The sequence below is a fragment of the Monopterus albus genome, unplaced genomic scaffold (assembly GCF_001952655.1).
Source record: "Monopterus albus unplaced genomic scaffold, M_albus_1.0 scaffold145.1, whole genome shotgun sequence".
In the NCBI taxonomy this organism is placed as follows: domain Eukaryota; kingdom Metazoa; phylum Chordata; class Actinopteri; order Synbranchiformes; family Synbranchidae; genus Monopterus; species Monopterus albus.
This window is the reverse complement of record NW_018128025.1, coordinates 617,019-640,208: the sequence shown is the minus strand read 5'-3', so window position 1 is coordinate 640,208 and position 23,190 is coordinate 617,019. Positions and strand designations below refer to the sequence as shown.

The following is a 23,190-nucleotide window of genomic DNA, read 5'->3' as shown; positions in this document are numbered from 1 at the left end:
TTTTTTGTTGATATTCTGTATCAAATCATTCTTTTCCCCATTCTATTGTTGTGGATACAGAAATTACAGAAAGAGCTATCGCAACTCAAAACCTGGTTAAATAAAATCAATTATAGTGCAAGTATGGCAAGGTACGTTTTTTTTTTTCAATTTGGAAGTACAGTACTACCCTTTAAAGGTTACGTAAAAAGCACAAAAAACATAACTTGTACATAATAATGACATGCATGAAATAGGGCTGCAATTAACCTGACAGACCAACCTGACAAACCCTTTACACGAGTTAATTTACACTTCATGAAATTCTCTTCCAGGTGAGGATGCGAGCAGGTGTTGCTGATGTACACCTGTAAAACTTTCCCCATATAACAAGTTCCCCGCAGCATGTGTACAAACACTCTGCTGCTGTCTACCCTTCCTTTAATTTGCGCTGTGCACTATGCATCCTCACAACCAAAACTGTCACCACGGCAGTTTTAATGAACAGTATGTAAATAATGATGCAACATGAGATTTGTTTATTTGTAGCAGATGAAACAATTAAGGATGCCTGACAGGCCAATAAACACACCGAGCCAAGGCACCTAGTACTATGGGGGTTAATGCTGTTGTGATGTTGTTTTTGGTGGTTTGTAGAAACAACACTAACAATTGCGTCAATGTTTATAGGTGTACTGTAAAGCAGAGAAACTATTTAACAGATGTGACAAATAAGTTTATTTGTAAAATGAATATAGAAAAAAAACTTGTGTGTACATGTTGGTTTTATCTTGTTATTGCTTGTTGTTACAAAGCATGTTAGAGCCAGCAGATCTGTGTGTGAATGTGTGTGAGGCTTTGCCTGTCAGTCATGTTAACTCAATGTGAAGAGGCTGCACCAAGCGGAAAGTTGAGTCCTATATATTTGCCACAATGGCTGGTGTTATTAAAACCTTGATCCGTGTTTTCTTTCTGCATGGAGGGAGGTAAGATACTAGATGCTCCTTCTCTTGTCTCTCTCTCTCTCTCTCTCTGCTGCGTGTCTGGACAGGGTGGCTTGGCTGAGTTGGGCAAACAAGACACATATACATAGATCTCAGCTCTGTAAACATCCCTATTTAAAACTGCCATGAGAGGTTTTCTATTTGTGCTCACGTTTAGGCTCAATTGAACACCGTAAAAATTAATATGAGTTGTCACATTTGATCACAAAAGAAACAAACAGCATAATTTTCAGTATGAAAAAAAGTACTCAACCTTACCTGCCATTTCATGAACTGATTCACTTGGCAGTGCTAGAAATGACAAGAAACTATTGAATGAAACCCAAATTGCAAAAGACAGCTTTATTTTCAAAGCAAATATCTTTCTAAATAACACACTGGGGTGTTTCGTAAATCTGCACAACATAAATTGAGCAGCTGATTTTATCATAAATAAATCCTGCTGTGTATGTGGTTGTAAATACGCAGACGAACTTCAAGTGAACGAGCACGCCTGCCAAACAGCCTGCCAATCACCCATGAGATCCACATGACTAGAGACCAGCAGAGCTCTCATTCATTTAAGAGATGTTAAAACAAACAATCAAAAGTGCTGCTTGGGAGACCACAACATGTTCACATCAGCAATTGACATGTAGCAATGTTGACATCTAATTTATAGCTCAAGGAGCACGTACAAGCAAATAAACAGGCATCCCTGGTCTAGACGTCCCTCTCAATTTGCCTCTCCTATGGTCCACTGCCTTTCAGATGGCGTGGCGGAAGGAAAATAGAAAAGTTGAGAGTGCGCAACTTTAAGCTGATGTCTTATTTACAGGTCCAGTCTCTCTGAAAACCCATGTAAAACATAAACCTCCCTGAACACAAGCACACAAACACACCACAAAAACTGAAACCTCGACAAAAGTATTCCACTTGCATGTGCAGTTTAAGATGCGTCAACATGTGAACTGGGGGGATGCAAGGAAGGAAGGGATGTTTTCTACAATGACAAGGAAGAAAAGATGATCTGAAAACATCCATGTCTCTCCTCTCCTTCATTCCAGTCAGATTCTCTCAGGCAGATGTTGTCAGCATCACCTTCATGGAGCAGAAACTTTGAACTGCACCGTGCACCATCCAGGGGTTTTCAAGCTGCAGTCTCATGATCTTGCTAAAAGCCACAAGATACTTTTGCATCGCCATGGTAATACCTTCAGGTAACAAGGAGATTAGAAGCAATGAAAGACCCGTGTACCACAGCAAGCCTTTAGCAAAAGGCTTTACCAAAATATTTAAGGTAGGAGTACAATCACACATTGTTACTCTAAGAAGAAATAGGTACAAAGATTACAAGTCTTTTGCTTGGAAATCATTTACATTTAATTGCTGAGACTGTTCTAAGACTGATTTAATTTCTGAATAATGTTTTTTTTTTTTATAAAAAGTCAAAATTTTAACAGACGTGCCACACTTTCTGCTCACTCAAAATAAACAAAAAAATCTTAGCATTCTGTCACTGTTAATGCAACTTTTAGACAATTTTCTTATTGGCACCCACATCAATTATTTGTGCAAAAGAAATGACAAGCAAACAAAAAACATGTGGCTTCTTTGGCCCCTTGTCAAAGTCAATTAGTCTCCTCAGGTAATGACCCTATTTGCATTGTAAACCAGGCCCTTGTGTGAGAGGGCTAATGGGGCCACTACCTGAGAAGATTAATTGAAAGTGACATTACTTGAACTCTCCATTTTTTTTCTTGCACAGCCCTCTGAAAGATTGTCTCATCTTATTTTAATGTCATACCACATGTCTAAACAGCGAGGTCATCTTTTCAAACTTTGACATGAGTGAGGAGGGGGGGGAAAGGACATGGTGATGTGTTTGAATAATGTCTGTGTTGTCCGCGCTGCTTTTTCCTTGGGCTCAAAACTTTATACACACACACACAGATCACAACAAAACAGTACACTCCTGTGCAATATCACTAATATGTATTATTTGTAGGGTATTTGCTTTTAATATTATACATCAAGATCTAATAGATTAGTTAGACTACACTGAAAATACAAGCCCCCAAATACAACTTCAAAGCAAAAACGTGAACAAAGAACACCACAGCGTTCTCAGGTTTGGCCGGATTTGTGTCTGTTGCAGCATGGCTCCACATGGGAAGAAACCATATTGTGAGATTTCATAAAGACAGGACAGGGTACAAGAGCATCACAGCTAGTCTACATAACTCCAAACACAGTTCCAGCAGTGGCTAGGAGCTACAGCAGTAACCACATTACCAATAACCGAAGGAGCAGGGGACATGCTCAAAAAAAAAAAGCCATGCACAATTCACTATATATACAACCTTGCACTGAAAATGCTTCTGATTTGGCACAAGGATTATCTGTGGAAATCGGCATTTCAGTGATTGATTAGACAAAGGAAGGACATTGTATGAATTCAACTTTACAAGTGGCATCCAAGAAGAAAGCTATTGTTCAGAAAATGGCATAAAACTGAGATAAAATTTTGCCAAAGAGCACAGAAGGACAGAAAGAAGCCTGATGAATGCAGGCAGCACAATCTTTGGTCAGGAAAAACAAAATACACACAGCAAGTGCATATTGCAGGCAGTGAAACATGGAGGTGGGAGTGTGTGGATACAAGGCTGCAAGAGTGCAAATGACAGTAGATGGTAGTTTGCATACTGTACTAGTACACCCAAATACTGAATCAAAAGATGACCTTGCTGCAAAAAGACAATGATAACAGGCGTACTGCAAAAAATTTTAAATCAATTCAAGTAGAAACAAGTGAAAACTAGGACCTGTAAGGATGTTCCTTGACTTGATTCCTACAGAACATCTATGGATTATTTTACAGTGGAAGGTACAACAACAGGATGCTCCAGCAAGGATAAGCTGCATCGCACTAAAGATTTGGGCAAGACTGGTATCATCCCTGCCCAGAAGGATCACAGCTAATAAAATACAAAAAAATAAATACATTTTACTATTTGAATTGAATCTCACTAATGAAGTATGTGTACTGACTTTTGTTGGCTCCTAAATATGCACATGTCATTACAGTTTAATTAGTCAAACATTTGCTTTTCACATTAATTGCCTTCATTCTTTACTCTAAAAAACTGTATTCAAAGAACAGGATTTGTAGTCACTTAACGCTTTGGTGATCCTGTCCAAGGTTGAATGGACTTTTGTGGTATCATGAAAATGCTAAACAGTGATTTAACAACTTAGGCCCACATGTACTTTTAATATTAAACTTCTGGAAAATCACAAACAATATGATGTTTACAGTGCATTATAACACAATGTAACAATGCATGCATTTTTCTGATGTATTCAGGATGCAAAATGTGCACACAGTAACAATTATTGTATCTGTATGATTATCTTTAATGGCACAACACAATATTATGAATATATAAACATGAATCAGCTCAATGCTAACAGCCAGTTAATGATGGCTATTATTGATCCTATGGATTGACAGAAGACTGAGGGGGAGCACATAGGCACATTTTCTTTTTTGACAAAAGGAAGCACTGATGTTGCAAAAGGGATAAACAGATGACAGTGTCACAGATTACTGCCACAGCCTCTTGTCCTATCTAATTAGTCTTATGTGTATTTATATTGTTATAATCTGATCAGTATACAAGTCTCAGGCCTACTTTCAGTATGAAAATAAAGGAAACACAACACCATTAATGTACCCATCTGTTCTTTTTTCTCCTATAAATCAAAAGCAGAAAGTCATTTGTTCTCATGGCTGAGGGCAGGCGGCTTTCATTTTCTGAAAGAAAGAGTTACGTCCCACCCAAATGAGTGGGAAGAAGGGACGGATGGATGGATGGATGAATACACAGCTAGTCAGAAGAGATGGCCACTGCCACACTCTAATTTATTTAATAATGTAAGAGAAATGACCTTGAGATGAGTGAAGTGCTGAATTTCTCCTCAGACGGCAAACAGAAACAATGAAGCCATCCTAATTGTGACATTACAATCTAGCACCCAGTGAGCGATCAGAGGGGGATTGATTAGAGGGGTGGAAAGGTGGACGACTTTGTGAAAAGGTCATTGCACACTCTACCTGGAGTTTTTAATATTTTCAACCCTCCACCTCCTCTCTGAATATGGAATAAAGTGAAAGAAAGAAAGAAAAAGTACAACTCCTGTGTGATTACAGACTTTCTGGAAAGTGATATTTTCCCTAACGCATTAGTGAAATAAGATGGTAATTTCCTGGGGCCAGGGTGTAGCCAGGCAGAAAATGATAAAAGGAAATAAAGATGGAATGAATAGGAGGATTCTTCCTTTCTCCTCTTCCAGCAGTGGGGCTAACGTGGAGGTTAATTGAGAGGTTAACAGGGGGTTGTGTCAGCTGAAGGTCAGACTGCTCTTCCAGACAGCAGGGGGTCCCTGCTCCCTGATGACCTCTGAGTGTTGTTGGCCATGTTTCCATGTTCGTGCTGATGCTACTGCCAGGTGAGCAACTTCTCTAATAGACAAAGGACCAGAAGAGCGGGACTGTGTAATGGACACACACACACATGAAAAGTTACAGATGTGGTCATGATGAAACTCAGTTTAGTTCCAGCTGCACTGCTGCCCCATCCACAAAAGGAAAAACAAGAAATACACTCCAGTATTTAGTACACACATCTCCCAGCGGAGACCTCACAAGTCTGACTTAATTCAAGATTGTAATGTCTGCAACTATTTACTGCAATAACCATGCACAACGAGAAATGTCCACCAGGACTGGAGACACCGATTATAAAAGGAAAAAAATTTGTATGGACATAACATACATTAATAAAAGCTATTCAGTTTATGATCATATATCGTGAAAAAAATGACGAGATATCCTCAAATGCCAGAAGCTGAGTGCAAGAAATGCCTCTGCACCACAAAAATGTTTAGCAGTAACTGACTGATTGTGTCAGAATTGATTCATAAACTAATTGTTGAAGCTCCATTTGATATAACCTTTTTCCAGATGTTAGTATAAACTTCTTGTCTGCTGAATATGTAACAATTGCTGATTGCTTAGAAATTAAATATACAAAATTGCAATAAGTCACTGTTTAGTAAGGTAAGTATACATGAAGAAAAAAAAAAGCTTAAGTCTTATATAGGATTTTTAACACTATGTAGTACAAAATCTTCCACAATCCTTCAAACAAAATGTTGCATGTCAAAATAGAAATTAAACTGTATGTCAAACAATATACAAGACTCCACATTCAAAGAGGAGAGAGGCCTCTTATTCACATTACTACAGTGGACTAAGAGGAGTTTGCTAGTCTAACAACTGGAACATGATGGGAAAAAATGGACAAAATGTGTAATTAAAAACCAAGTACAAAACAGTCATTTTTTGGTCATGTTTTATTTAAAAAAAAAAAACAGTTCTCCTTGAGACTGAAGACAATATACAAACCTAATAAAATGAGTTGTGAACTCCAAGTCAAGGTCCGCATCAAGATGAAAAGGTGCAAAATAAACACTTTTGAACTACTACATGTATATCTTTTCTTCTGTATACATACTTCACATTATAGTGTTCTCTTGGCACTTTTTGGTCCATGAAAAACCTGTGGCTTGAGTTCATCATAAACATGAAAATGAGGTTTACTTTCTGCTCCATCTGTTGCAGAGGTACACATCCAGCCTTAATATACATGATGACAGCGCACCATTAAGATAAGCTGTACACAACAGCACGTCATCTTTGTTGGCATTAGGAAGGGGCTTTGTTTTGTTACCATTTAGCAAGCAGAGCTAATGAGGGCCAGCATTAAGTATTTCCACTTAAAAACATCAAAGTGGGTCTCCAAGGCAAGAAAATGACTCTACTAGTGATTCACCACAATCCTCATCTCAAGATGTACAGAATTAATTAAGAAAAAAAGAAAAACTGTCTTTACCCTGCATTAGTTTACCATTTCAACATGACAGCTCATGATTCCTTTTTTCCATATTGTTAGTCACTGAGCTGGATACCCAAAAACTGCTTATGTGGCAACCAGTTTTTAATTCCTTAGCACATCCCTCATTAACAGAGTGCAGTTCAATTGGTCATAATAAACATTAGAGGAAGACTCTTATGGAAAATGGACAAACTGTACATACTATTTATCGTAATGTTATAAGAAAAAAAACAAACAAACAGTGAGCTGGTCAGAACCTTTTATATTTAAAAATCTCAGAATCTGCACAGTATTTCCAGTAAAGCTAACGCTTCAACTAGTGCCAAATCTGGAGGTATGAGGTGAGGTTCTTCAGGATCAAAATGTTTTCAGACATTCCAGTACTTTGTAAGATTTAGCAAAAGACTCTGAGCTCATCAGAAAGTGTGCAGTTTTTTTTCCTGAAATAATAAGGCATCAATTTTAAAAAAAAATGACAAAAAATGAAAACATTTTGTCCCTACAACTTTACCTTAAGTGTCAGAAAGTAGATGATAAAACATCCTGATTCACTTTTGATATTTCACCAGCTTCAACTGTTCTATCGCTACAGTAGATTATGTGTAGAAAGTCTGTGCTACAAGGATACAGTAAGCAGCTAAGAACATATTAAGTGTCACAAACTTTTTACAGTGTCATACAGCACTAAGACTGCAACCTCAGTTTCATAAAAAACAAGTTTTGAAAATGAAAAATAGAATAAATGTTATTTTGTTTAGTGTAGCAAGCAGTGTAAGCAACATGTTGGTCATCAAAGTGATGAAACGGGCAAGATAAAAGTTAGACTTCCTGAATCAATAATATAATCTTTTAAGTCTATGATAATACTTTTTGGAAATTATAGAATATACCTAACAGAAACAACTTGATATACACTGCAGATTTAATGTTCATACTGTATATCTGGAGTTACTTCTAACCCCAGCTGAGCTGGCTTTCATGAAAAAGCCCAGTATCAAAATATGTATTTCAAATCATGCTTCACTCAACCACACCATACTACTCCACACACACACACACACACACACACACACACACACTCAACTGTTATCACACAACAAAAACAGGACATCCACAAATGCATATGCTGAACATCACACACACACACACACACACACACACACACACACAAACACTTGTTCCCCTTTGTCTGTTGCTGAAATGTGAGTGACAACGGTAGCAGTTTTTCTATATTTTCTTCCACAATCCAGTTATCCCCCACAGACACACCCTGGACCACACCTGTAAAGTTCTCCCTATGTGGGGAAGCAGATGCCACAGCACTCCATGCAGATTTCTAGGCAATCCGAGGATTCGCAACATGCATCCATGATGCCACAGTCCATGTCACAAGGGCAGTTGCAGTCATCACCCAGGTCATCGGTGCAGCAGCAGCAGCAGCAGGCCTCCGATGTGCACACGCCGCATGAGGCCTGTGCCACCACCATGTTGCAAAGTGTCAGGAACTCACAGAACAGACAGGCCAAGATGCAGTGGACACAGCAGTCTGGATCCATGTCAAACCAGTCAGGGCAACAAGTTGTAAAATGAAATAAATGTCAATAAACTAAATACATAAAAACAAACAATCAAGAAGCACACAAATCTACAAAATGAAAATGAATGTTATAAATATTTTATTGAAGTGCAAATATATTACATTTGAATGTCAGCAAAATTTGTGCCTATTAGTAAAAGAAGTGCAAAGTAAGTGAATGAATGAAGACTTTCATGCTTGGCAGGTTTGACAGGTGGAACAGAGTAGGTATGTGGCAAAAAAGGTGAGGGCTAACTAGGTGGGGGGTGGGGGGCAAAAGAAATAAGAGAAATTAAAAAAAAAATGAATTCCTCTCCTTAAGTTTTGATTAACAGTGTTAATTAATTGTGGCGTTATCATGCAGACTGCTAGGCTGATCACACAAAGATGATTAGAGAAGTCCAAGAGTTTTCCCTTGGCAAAAAGGTGGATTAATGCTGGCAATACTCACACCTCTGATTAACATTTAACCTCCTCTACAGGTCCCCTCTCTATGGCTGGTAGAATGTTTCAGCTTGTTGTTTCACAGCAATAAAGAGGTCACCCTTTAAACTACCAAATGTGCCCATTAACCATCACAAATCTGTTTCTGACTGGCTGAATTAGTTACACCAGTTCATTAAAATGCTACTATGGTGACTTGAATCAATAAAACTAAATAAATGTAAAGTTCTTTTCAGTCTACTTTTACTTCCACTGACAAACTATGTTAGCAATGGTATGGAGTGTTTAATTCCCACATTTTCAAACATCAGGAAGCATTTTTCTTCAGTAATTTAATCAAGTCAAAACTTGTACTTATTCTCCTTTGAAAAAAAAATTTAATCAAAGAGCTCAAGTAGCTTTTTTTCCAAATGGTAAAACATTTGATTTGGAACAAAACTTTTAAGTGGGTTCCAGAACACAATGAAGAAGATAAAAATCAGGTGTTATTGCACAAGGGGAGATTAAAGAAAGAACAATGATTGTTTTTTCAGAGCAATGCACACATTAGATGCTGTCATTAATAAAACTGCTCCATACTACAACCTCTGTAGTTACAGCCAAGTCACTAAATCATGCTAAATATAATTCAGTAAGTGCATCTGGCAACCAGACGTGGACAAAATTGTCGGTACCCTTCTGTTAAACAAAGAGAAACTCACAATGGTCACTGAAATAACGTGAAACTGACAAAAGTAATAATAAATAAAAATGTACTGAAAATTAACTAATGAAAATCAGTCATTGCTTTTGAATTGTGGTTCAACAGAAGCATTTAAAAAAAAAAAAAAACTAATGAAACTGGCCTGGACATAAATGAAGGTTCCCTTAACTTGATATTTTGTTGCACAACCTTTTGAGGCAATCACTGCAATCGAGCGATTTCTGTAACTCCCAGTGAGACTTCTACACCTGTCGACAGGTATTTTGGCCCACTCCTCGTGAGCAAACTGCTCCAGCTGTCTCAGGTTTGAAGGATGCCTTCTCCAGACTGCATGTTTCAGCTCTTTCCACAGATGTTCAATAGGGCTCATAGAAGGCCACTTCAGAACAATGTTTTGTTCTTAGCCATTCGTGGGTGTTTTTAGCTGTGTTTTGGGTCATTATCCTGTTGAAGGGCCCATGACCTGAGACTGAGACCAAGCTTTCTGACACTGGGCAGCACATTTCGTTCCAGCATGACTTGATAGTCTTGAGATTTCATTGTACCCTGCACAGATTCAAGACACCCTGTGCCAGATACAGCAAAGCAGCCCCAGAACATAACTGAGCCTCCTCCATGTTTCACAGTAGGTACAGTGTTCTTTTCTTTGTATGCTTCATTTGTGCGTCTGTGAACATAGAGCTGATGTGACTTGCCAAACAGTTACAGTTTTGTCTCATCTGTCCAAAGGACATTCTCCCAGAAGCTTTGTCGCTGGTCAATATGCATTTTGGCAAATTCCAGTCTCCCTTTTTTATGATTTGCTTTCAACAGTGGAGTCCTCTTCGGTCGTCTTCCACGAAGTCCACTGTGGCTCAGACAGTGATGGATGGTGGGATCTGACACTGATGTACTTTGACCTTGGAGTTCACCTCTAATCTCCTTGGAAGTTGTTCTGGGCTCTTTGGTTACCATTCGTATTATCCGTCTCTTCAATTTGTCATCAACTTCCCTCTTGCGGCCAAATCTAGGGAGGTTGGCTACAGTGCCGTGGACCTTAAACTTCTGAATAATATGAGCCACTGTAGTCACAGGAACATCGAGCTGCTTGGAGATGGTCTTATAGCCTTTACCTTTAACACTTTAGTTTAACATGTCTCTGTGGTCAAATTATTTTCAATCCTTTCTAGGGGTACCATCATTTTTGTCCAGGCCAGTTTCATTAGTTTCTTTTTTAAAAGTCTTCTGTTGAACCACAATTCAAAAGCAATGGCTGATTTTCATTAGTTATTTTTCAGTACATTTTTATTTATTATTACTTTTGTCAGTTTCACGTTATTTCAGTGACCACTGTGAGTTTCTCTTTGTTTAACTGAAGGGTACCGACAATTTTGTCCACATCTGTATATTCCTTGCAACCGTCTCCTTTTTGAACCAAGACCAGCACCACTGCTTTGGAGTGTAAAAAAAGACACGATGTGGATGGATGCAGCAAAATAGCATTGCAAACAGAGCACATTTGCATAACTTTCATCAGCCCATCTTGAGCTGTCAGAAGGGGCTGTTACTGATTGGGTTAGAGGGAAAGCGAAAGGAGGAGTGTGTGGAGGATTGCATGGGAAAGCAAGCTGAGGACCACTGGATGCTCATGTTTGATTAATCAAAAGTAGAGGGGATTTTTTTCCTATTTTTGCAGTGCTCATGGCTGTAGAGCTGACCAGAAGCACTAGCTTACTATGATACAAACAAGACAGCAAGAGGAACATGAAATGAGCAACAGTATGTGTGTGTCTGAAGTTTGAATGCATCTTATCCTTATCTGACAGAATAACACTGGCAATGAGGACGTATGAGAATAAATCGCTCACTATTAATCATCTGGTTTGGACATGCAGGTAACTGCTGTTGGGCAGATTATGAAATTGTTTCATTTTAGCCCAACAAAACTCATCCCCATTCTACACTGACATCCACTGTGGTGTCTGCTACAGTGCCTATAAAAAGTATTTACCCCACTTGGAAGTTTTCACCTTAGATTTTGTTACAACACTGAATCGGGATATATTTAATTTGGCTTTTTGGACACTGATCAACAGAAATGTGATCAGTGTACTGAACGTGTTAATGTGAAAATGGAACTCTACAAAGTAAAGTGCATTAATTAAAGAGACTTTTTCTGTTGATAGGTGTCCAAAAGCAAATTAAATTGATCACAATTCATTTAAAAAAATAAATTAATTAAAAAAACAAAATTAAAAGGTGAAAACCTCCAAGCGGGGTGAATACTTTTTATAGGCACTGTACCAAATGGTCACAGTTGCAGGCGCAAAACCTCAAGGTTCAGCTTAACCTAACAAACTCTGAAGGACACAGAGGGTATAACCATGCCAGCTTTCAGAATTTAACAGGAGACCGTGAATACAATATAAACACACTACATAATGGCCAGTCATCTCAGCTATTCACTTGGATGTATAATTCAACGCAAGGAGGAGGGGAATTGGGAGGGGGGGGTCATATACTGTACACAAGAGAAACGAAGAGAAGACAGAGAGATAAAGTGAAACCAACCAACAGACAGAAAGAACTGCACACAATGACACTGCTCCCGTTTAATGTCAGTGAGCGACTATGAAGCCCAGAGTTTGCAAGCCCAAAAACGGTGCCCGGCGCATCTGAGGAAATAGTCTGAGACATCTGCAAAGATAACATCAAAAAGAAAGGAGCGGCATGACACAAAACAAGCTGGATGGGCTTCAGTGTAGCGAACTGTGCAAAACATTCAAACTTACAAAAGAGGGAGAGACGGCAAAATATCTAGACAGATAAAGACGAGGACAGTGGCCACAGGAATGCACAGAAGATGCATAGAGGTAGACGACAAACGATGGGAACCGAGGGAAACGTCAAAGCTAGATGACTAGAGCCTCCATTCACCCACAAATACATCTAGGTTTATAGCTTACGCCTTCAGCCCTAAATGAGGCTAAACCAGCGTGGAAACCTTAACTGATTAAACACAATTAATGAAAATACAAACTGGATGACAAGAGTCAAGCCATGCTGATGAATAAAAGCAGTGCGGTAAATGACTCCTCAGATGCTACGGTGTTATCACAAATTGGCTATGGTGCCAGTAGCATATGCCAAGAAACAAAGAGCAGCAGAATCCCCAGAGCTAGCCCCTGCTAGTTTATGCCTGTTATTTCCTGTGTTCAGGGGGCCTGTTTAGGAGGTTAATTTCACAGGCAAACAGATTATGTTAATCCATGTAAACATTCAGACACAACAGCCTAGCTGTCTTCCGGGGGGAAATAAACGGTTAAGAGCGATCATAGTGATTCTGAGAGCTCTCATGTCTGCAAATAAGTAACACAAAAGCCATAATGAGACAGACTTGTTGAGCTGCTGCTGTTTTATACCCCCCCACCCTCGGGTTCTGTATCAATTACGAACATGATACTTTTACTTGCCAGGTATTGTCAAATGTGCGTACCTTCTTGTTTTGTTTTGTTCATCTGCAGCTCAATCTGATATGTAGTTCAAGTAAAGCATCTACAAAGAAAGATCTGACTGCCCCCTTTAGTCCTTCATTTAAAAGTATACAGTACTGTAACTCACCCTGTCCATTGCAAATCATAGCTTGGAGTTAAAGACCATGTAAAAAGACAAAGCAGCGAAGGCCTAAGGTTGGAGGAATAAGTAGGAAATGCACATCAACAATAAATAAAGTTGCCTATATCCAATTATATGGGCTACAGAGGGACAGAGAGCACATGCCTGTCCACACACACACGCACAGCCACAGAGTACAGTAGTTGGAGGAGATATGCAACAGGGCCCTATTAATGAGGGCTAGGGTGGTGCTGACGGGATGCAGGCAGGGCCCGAAAGGGCCAGGAGAGGTGTGAGGGGCCGTGAGAGGCCCACAGAAGGCTGGTCATGACTTTTAATAGGCACCCTGTGGTCTTAGGCCTCGTTAGTCAGTCACACCTATCTCTCCATTGGAAAACTGCCTTCATTACTGGACTCACCTCAGCCCTGCACCTGACAAAGTGACGGCTTCCCCGCGTGGCAAACGCACTCTTTGACTTGTTGTTAAAGAAAATAAAGCCACAGGAGCAGGGTAAGGTGTCATTTGCTTGACGAGACTGATAAGTATGAGAGGTCATGCACTCCTATCACAAAAGGTGAGAAAAGGTAAGAATACATGATCAATATCTTATAAGGAATTATTTCAGAAGTGCCTCCTAAAAACAGCACCTTCAAAGAAGTCACTTTGGTGGTGTTCTCATTTCACTGTATATTAGGGTGACTCCAAGTGTTTTTGCCCATCAGGTGAGACAAGATACATTTTCCTACATAACAGTTATACAGTGCAGAGTTGTTCATTTTATAAAGCCAAGAATTGTTTGTTGCATTTCTGTCTTTTCATTTCTGATCATTTACTTGAAGGATTTACTTTTGTTTAAATCTACCAATCTGTGTTTTTATGACACTATAATGACTGGTGTTTAATATATAATAAAAACTCAATACAATGATATATTAATGAACTCTGAGGTATCTGGAGCAATATGCAATAGACATTTTAAAACTACACTGCACTGACCTCGATTCCACATCTCTACTACCAATGGAATGAATTAATGATCAGCAGAAGGTTGAATGCAGAAAGACAAGAATGCAAGCAAGCATCAGAGAAGTTAGTACAAATATCAGTGTGTGTCAATTTGTGCTAAATTGTACTCGTTTTTATTTGCTGTCATTGCTACCTTGTGTGTAGATACTCACCCTCGGGTAAAGGAGGCTTCTGCGATCCAGAGGAACTGATTTTGCTGCGTCTGCTGCCATCACTGTTGACTGATAAGCTGGATTTCAATTTCCTCTGCATCCTCTGTGATACAGGCGTGGACGGCTGCTTCCTGGGCTGTTCTGTCGTTGTTGCTGTTCCTCTGGCGCCAGGGTCTGACCCACCCATGGCACCCGTGCTGATGTTGGCACCGCAGGAGCATGTGCGCATGGACCCAGCCCTACTGATGCCAGGGTGGATGCCGCTGCCATTACTCAGTGTGGGTGTGCCAGTGCAGTTTTGGTGAAAGTCATTTTGGCCCTTGGCAGGATCTCCGGTGGCAGGCTCCGAGGGCACTAACTGAGGCACAGTCTGAGGTTGAGCTGGAGGGAAACATGAAGAAGAAAGGACATCATTTTTTCTACATTTGGATTCAGTACAATTACAGAACTTAAAATCAGTATTTAAGGTGTGGTATGTCATATTTCCCTGAAGAATAAGGGTCTAAATATAGAACAAATAAATCTGAAGACTGCTTTTTATATTCCAAAGGCAAAAAACAAAACAAAAACGATGTTAATGTAGATGACAAAACACTATCATACACTGAAATACAAGAGGACCAGTGGTTTTCTTTAATAAATTACTTTGTATCTAAAAGACTTTGTTTATTTTTATGGAGATTAACACTTGACAACCTTGTAACTTTATTTTAACTGAACAAGAACTTTGTCTGCACTCAGCTGTAGCTTGTGATATTCACTTCTTACGAATCCAACACAGTAATGGAGACATCATTCTCAACTAAAACCATTCTCAGCAAATCTTGCCACAATTTCCTAACATGATAATATCAATCATATAGCAAACATTTGAACCCTGAATGACAGAAAGAAGCTAAGAGATATAGGAACCTTCTATATGACAGGTTCACAAAAGCCATCGCTGTTGGCACACAGACATTCGTAGGAGCAGAACCCAAGTGAGCTATGACAGTGTGAGAGAAAGGGAGATCAATGTAGTCAGAAGAAAAAGAGAGCCTGTGATATTGTGCATATACAAAATAGCTGCTGTCTGCAACAGTAATGATCTCCTTTCCTCTGAAAGCTCAGAGATGGCCTCAACTAGTCTTTCTAAATGTATGTGTGACAGCCACAGAAAGTCAGGAGACAGCGACCTGTCTGATAAGAAAGAAGGTGAAGAATGTGAGTGAGCAAAGGAGATGGCATTTTACTGAGAGGAACACCTGCACATTCAGCTCTACTGGGAGTTATTCCTACATTACCTTCCCTCCACATCAGAGCCATAGTGCATGTACATGCGCCGACAGTGCGTGCTTAACTTGAGATTCTGTGAATTATTCATCTCTTAAGTTGGTCTGTGTGAACCATATTTCATATTATACATTTTCTTTATAGAAATTTAGCACACGATATCGTCACTACCTAACTCTGCCTTATTTACCAGCTGTATAGTATAAACTGAAGGAAACCTATGGATGCTTGTTTCAATGTTTTGCAACTGTCCAGAAATCAAATTTTCCAAATTGGACACAAACATAGAACTTAATATGATGCTGGTAGTTTCTTTCCATCTCTGTTTTCTTTGTGCCAGCTCACCAACAAATGCAATTACAGTTAACAAGAAAAGGAGAAAGTGTGGGAAACAGGCCTTGTGCTTTTTAACAACACATCACCCTGGGAGAGGCCGGACATGCAATATGGATGTAAAACAAAGCAATTAAATACACACACTGGGTTTTGCCTTCTCTTCATTCAGGGTTCTCCATGCTGCTTTCATAAACAAATATAGACTATAGGGATCAGGATTCCATGCAATTTCAAATTAAACAACTAGGTACCACACCACAGAATTCATTATGCAGTGATTTAAGACCAGGTTGATGGAGTTTCTTCTCCCAAAATGCTCTGCAGTCTGCCCATGACAATGTGGAAAGAGACTATAAAGCCTGCTAACAAGGACCCTCAGAGTAGGCTCTATCTGCTGTTCATCAGTTTAACCACTGACACATTCAATTTGCTGTGTTTTTCCCTTTCCTTTTTAAAAATATATACCTTGCATTTTTATTGGGCCAAATATTGGGAGGAAAAAGCCAAAAACACACCCATACACACACACACACACACACACACCATAGCGGGGTTTACTACACATCATCGGTCTCAAGTGGAAGAATGATTTATTGCCTTTAAAAGGACAATATTTAAAAAGTTTCTTTCTAAATTAACTTCTAATCGGTGAAACATTGTATTGATCTGTATGTATGACTGTCACCTCACAGACCTGTAGGGCATCTTTTGTTCAGGAGGCAAATTAATTACTAACAAGCTGTTTTAATTAACAAGAATCACAATCCAAGTTATAAAAGCTAGCTCATCGATGGGTTGTGATATACAGTATTTCTAATAACAAATAAGCAGAAAGTTAGACTAATTCACTTCAGGAAGAGGGCTGTAGAGGTTTTTGCAAATTTATGCCTTTAGCCAGAAGATTTACAATCTTGTTTTCAAACTGGTAGGTTTTTATGTTATTTGATTCATCAGATGTAGCTGCATATTTTAAATACTAAAAGCACTGGCTGGTTGATGGGACAGAGGAGGGATTTCTCTCTATGACCAATGATTAACTTGTCCAAACTCATTTGCAAAGGCCTCTCATAAACACAAATGTAGCACACTTTACAGACGTACTGCACAAGAACATCTAAATCATCTGTTTCTTGGGAACTATCAAGTCAATAGAACACAGCAAACCTGTGTCTAGAGAATGATTGTTCCTTAACAAATCAATCACCAATAGTATTTTGTGTAATAACAGACGTTTTTCCCCACTAAAGTCAAGCAAACTAGCCACATGGACTCCCACACAAACACATTCAAGCACAAGTAAACTGGGAGGCATAATTACCTTTCACTTTGAGGAAACCAAGTATAAATAGTTATTAGGAAACCACCACGTAACCACGTAAAACCTCGAGTACATGAGCAACGAGTCAGGTTTCTGACACACTGCAGGGCCATAAAAGGTTCAGCGGCAGGTTATTGGATAGACTTTACACAGTTGCAGTTCTTTATTTTTATCCTGATGAGCACGGTGACTAAAATGAATGAACACAGTAATATTCATAATCACTGATCATGTTAATGATAATAGTGTCAAACATGGCAATGACAGACTTGTACAGTCACCATGAGACAAATGAAGATATGAGAAAAAGCTGAAATACAGTAAGTCTTGTAGGAATGTGCTATGCTGGTAAATTGAGTCAAAACCTCCACTGGACATGCCATGTATTGGGGAAAAAAAAATATATATATTATATATGTATATATCTACCCGGTTGTTTGGTGTGTAATGCAAAACTGCACATTTTGCATTGTATTAATCAATTCTAACTAATCAGACTGAATTTCACTATACTATAAACAGAAGTACAGACAGCTTCTATAAGAGTTTACATAATATTAGCCTTTGCAATTTTAAGCATTCATCAAAATTTGATACAAACAACTCCAAGCATTTTTTAAATCATAGTTGTGTGGTTGCTACAAGCTTGTACAAAAGTGTAAGAGTAGGTGTCCTGAGAAAACTGAATGCACAAGGCCTGACAGGTTGCATTAAAACACCATGTTCTGGAGGAAGAATTGGACGCGCGCACACACACACACACCCACCCACACACACACACACACACACCCCTCAAATTGGACTTGTAACCGCCCTATTTCTAGCACATCAACAACTGTTGAGAGTGTACATTTGTAGTTGAATAAAACATGGTATTCCCCTACACACGCTGTCACACACATCACAGGGGAAACTAGGGGGTGAGTGGTTCTTGACTGTCTAAGCAGCATCCCAATTTGGTCCCAGCTACTAGAAGCTGACAGCTTCAAATATCTGGGGAGTATTTTTTAAAAGGGCGGTGTTTGATGGATTCATGAAGAACGCACAAATATAATTGCCATTTGTCACAGAGTCTTCAGTGGCTGTGCCACGCAGGGACCAAACTCCAGTGTGCCTGGAGAGTGCAGGAGCTGCGCCAGAGCTGTGTGGAAGATTGCTCTGTATGCAAAACTGAGTATATAAACACCTCCATTTTTGTTACAGGTCCTACAGGAGACTGCTGGAAATTGCACCCAAAAGACAGAAAAAAAGAAGAAGAGGAGGACTACATGTGTCACACTACTCTCTCTCTCACACACACACACACACACACACACATACAGAGAGGCAGACCTAGCAGGAAATAATATGCATGTATGCATGTCAACTGAAACATAGCTGTATAAACAAGAATTCTAAAATAGTCAAGAACATGAAAATATAACACAGAGGTCATACAGGGCAGTATGGAGATTCTCATTTGCACAATGCAACACCAAGAGTCACAGGTAAGGCAGGGAGCGGACTGAACAACCACACAAGCTCCGTGTTTCTAAAGCTCAGTCCTTTTTAATATTAATGCCCCTGAGACAGAGAGAAAGAGGGAGAAGAAGGTGTTTGCCTAGGCTTATTAGAATGCCCATCATAAAGAGCATAGTTATTCAAATGTCACATCATGTCAGCCAAATAAACACCACAATCCAGATCTTGTGTTCTTCTCCTAATAGCCATTATTACACAACACTACGAGTTTATGAGTTAACACTGAATGGAATATGAGAGTAGAGGCACCTTTGTTTTTTTTAAGTTACGAGTCCCAAACCAAAATGGGCAGAATACATAGCAGCAGTTAGCTCTGAAATGCTAATTCTACTAACACGGCAAGCGTTTTGTTTATCTTTTTGTGCCTTGTATTAGAAAAACATGTATATTTTCTGCTCGACTGGCCACGTACCTGCATGATTGAAATGCTAATTTGTAAATGTGCAATGACCTAGCCAGGCTCCTCTTACCACCACCACCACCCCGTCCTCCTCTCTCCGTCAAAACAGCCTGAGGTATCATCTCTCCTCCTAACAAACAGCAGCACGTGGAGCAGCCCCTGCCTTTCAATCCAAAGGGATATATTTTCTCATTAGACATTATACATCTTCCCTGTCCATATTTATAGACACAAAACCAGGGGAATTATACTGCAGTGAGAGATGTAGAGGGACACACAGAGAGAGAAAAATAGTACAATGAATGTTATTACAAAAAGCTCCGACTGAAATTTTCCTTGGGCATATCAAAGCCTCGTTTACCGTTTGACCTTCCAAACTCGGAACAAGGACTTTCTTTATTGTCTAGAGGAAAGCCCTGGAAGGAACGGACAGGTGACTCAAGGAACATCATTCAAGTGTTTCATCACAACAACAAAAAGCCTAACTGTGATTGGTATCAACATAATGCAAGTATCAGTGCTGCAAATGAGAGCCAGTTGGTAATGTCAATCAGCAATCACGAACTAGTATATGCTTAGAAAATTTGTCTCCAGTAGTATAAAGATGTGGGTGCCATGTAAAGACAGTGGTTTTGTCTTGAGTGTTTGCACAGAGTGGATGGCGACCTGACAAGCTAACAGAAATGTCACTTGTTCCAACAGATATGAAAGAAAGTGGAAAAAAGTGACTGGAGATCAAACAACTATCCTGGTCCTGTCAGTTAACACACACACACACACACACCATGTTTTGTATTTATCCATGAATGATGATGATGGCCACACTGATGATGACCGCTGCGGATAGCTAAATTACATGCTCTGATATTGGATCCTCATCAGCAAAAGTGACATGCTCTGTATTGTATTTGTATGTGTGAGGGTGGGTGGGGTGGGACTATGGTAGCCTGCAGCAGAACTTTACTAGCTGTCTTCACCGGTCAAGGTTGATCATATTTTGTAGCATATCATTTAAGCAGGAAACATCACATTTTTATCAGTTTTTCTATTCCATTCCAGGACAGACCGTCAATATTGCTCACCTCATTTTCAGTGGTGACACACTTACTTTCCACCCTGTTTTAATTCTCTGTGACAGTCATTCAAATTTGGCTGCTCCAACCTGCTGAAGGGAAAGTGACACTTGAAGACAGCACTTAATACTTTTTTTCCCCAATCCCCCCCATCATCGCCATCACTGCTACCATCTCCACCCAACAAGGAAAGAAGCAGGATGTCAGGGATTTACTAATTTCAAATTTTGCAGCTGATTGAGTAGAGAAAAAAAATAACCCCCTTGGACCTTGTTCTGCTTAATTACATTTTACAGTAACAAAGGCAACTTGAAAGACAAGAGCTTGATTTGATGACATGAACCTCTCTGAGTGTAGTCGGTGCATGAGGCTGGTTAGGGTGTGGGTGTATGCGAGTGTGTGCGCATCCTGCCAAGAGGGGATGGTGTGTGTGGAGGGGTGTCATCAATTATCCTTTGATTTCAAAATGGAACATTTTCCCAGATTAATATGTCTGACTGCTATCTAAATCATTGAAACTCCCAATGAGATGCCATTTTCTCTTACATGTATCATGTTGAGGGGAAGTCATTCACACTCAGCCAACCCACCCATCCCTAAGATCTGGCCACTCACGTTTCTGGTCTCCCCACTGTTGTGTGGAATCTGGCAAGGTGCTAAATTGAGTGCTACTAATGTAGCAGAACGCAAGACATCAAGGAGCATACATAACCTAACAACCTGGCTGCTGTGAGAAGCACTAAATGATACCTTATTCTCTTCCTCTTCTCATTTCTTAGATGAATTTGTACAAGTCTGTTTCTGCACTAAGCTTTGCCAAGTGCTTTACATTCTCTCCCATCTGTTTCTTACCATCCAAGAGGGAAGAATGTAGTATAAAAACAGAATTTGTGACTGCAGTATCTTTAAAAAGCTGCACATCTTGCATGGATTTTGCCTTTACATGGTTAGCTACCACAATTTCTAGAAAGATCAGTTATGACACGACTCAGAGCAGGCCTGAGGGAGCTGCCAGGTTCCATACTCCAAAAACATGCTCCGCCTTCTCTTCACTGATGACTCAAAACAAAAACTGAGTAACAGAGCAGGAGTGAAAGGAAGGGGAAGAAGGAGGAGGGAAGGAGGGGAATGGGAGTATTTTCAGTTTCAGTTACATCCATGACTTAAATATTCCACCAGCTTCAAAATCGTCTTACTGAAGTAGAAGTTCCACAGGAAACTTGCTTGTTTGAAATTCACCGGCAGACGCGCAGACATGCACATGTGCACACTCGTACTTATAGGTGTGTGCACACACACGTAAAAACAGCAGACAACCACACACCAAATAAGCACAGTGTACATCAGTGGCGGATGGACTAGCGCAGCCACTAGTGGAGTCAGTCATGAGGATCTGGTAGTTGTGCTACCACTCCCTAAAAGCCAAAATACATAATACAGCTGAGGTCTGTCTCTGGGTCAGAAAGGGGATAGGCAGTCTATCAAAATATCCCCAAACCTAGTTCCTTTATTTGCTCAGTATCAATCTCAGCATTAACCCTCTACTAATGGGACAGCTGTGGGTCAGCGCCTCGAACCTTCGGGATGCCAATCAAGGCCTTAAGCTGAGAGATCAGCCTTTGGGACAGAGGTGCTCGTCTGCCTCTGAGTGGCTTTTTAAACACGGAGATGCCTGTATCGATTTTAACTCTAGCCTGATAAAGAGGAAAGGACGGAGGGGTGGGGGTGTATGGAGCTAGCTGGGGCCTGGGCGGGGGCTGTCTGTTGGTCTGGACGGGAGCCATCCTCTGGTCCCTGGTCACCCTCCACTGATCGGGGGGCCTGACTGAATGACCTAGCAGAGAGGCACTGAACCTGCAAACACAAAGGGGGCAAGGAGCTGGAAGCTCGAGGGGGTCGGGGCTGGTGGGGGCAACATCAGCAGAGATATCAGTAATAGAAAAGGGTTTTAACCTTAATGTTGGAGCCAAAACCCTGTTAGAGGCCAAGTAATCCCCACTGCACTGCTCTCATTTGAACTGGCTGATTTTTTTTTTTGTCTCTCCCTGTCTGTGGGTGGCTTGTGAACGACACCAACGCCATCTTATGTGGCAGTGGTTTGGGAGGCAATAAACATGAGCCAAGCTGAGCATCTACATGCACACTGCTGGTGGCATGCATGTGCATTTTTTTTTTTTTATGCAGACCTTTCCTTGAATATTTTTATACTGCAGAATTGATACTTTCATTCAAAACATTTGAATGAACACCACTGCAGATGTAAGCTGCACAAGAACCATTTAGACAAATTGATTGATTGATTGATTTTATTCTTTCAAGCATGTAAAGACAGTCGATATGTCAACACACATAATTTCACACATATCCACAAATGCTAATCCATTATCAATTTGCTTATACCTAGTATATGCTTGAACGGAGTAGGAAGAAGTTAGACTTATCTAGTCCTACCCCCAAACATCATCTTACCATCATTGGTTTGCAAGCAGTATCTCTACTTAAATAATTTTGTTCTACACCACGCAAGTAATATACTAAAACAATTTTTACAAGCTCCAAGAGACGTCACACCAGAGGTTGGTTGTCCATTAGAATTTGTCCAGTGTGACTCCACCCATAGTTTACATGACTTGATTGACACATACCTTTATACTGTTATTATGTTTAAACTCATCAATTTTCTTACTGTTTTTTATGTCCACACTTAAATTATTCCATAGTTTTACCCCACTTATGGAAATACAGAATCTTTTTTTGGTTGTACGTATAACATGAATTCTTAAATTTAACTGACCCCTTAAATTGTATCCCCCTTCCCTTTCATTAAATAATTTTTTACGTCCACCCCCTAC

General features: G+C 39.8%; 1 protein-coding gene across 2 annotated transcripts in view; it reads right to left on the bottom strand.

Annotated features, from left to right (window-relative positions):
- Window positions 1-735: 735 nt before the first annotated feature.
- mdfic (MyoD family inhibitor domain containing) overlaps window positions 736-23,190 on the bottom strand; it is a 31,744-nt gene continuing 9,289 nt past the window's right edge. The window contains exons 4-5 of one of the 2 annotated variants that reach the window (XM_020614406.1): window positions 14,419-14,799; window positions 736-1,040 (exon numbers count right to left, since the gene is read on the bottom strand). In XM_020614406.1, coding sequence (XP_020470062.1) covers window positions 859-1,040; window positions 14,419-14,799 — 563 coding nt within the window. In that variant the 3' untranslated portion in view covers window positions 736-858. Of the gene's footprint in view, window positions 1,041-6,374; window positions 8,469-14,418; window positions 14,800-23,190 lie in introns of those variants that run through there. The other variant, XM_020614405.1, reaches the window with a different exon arrangement.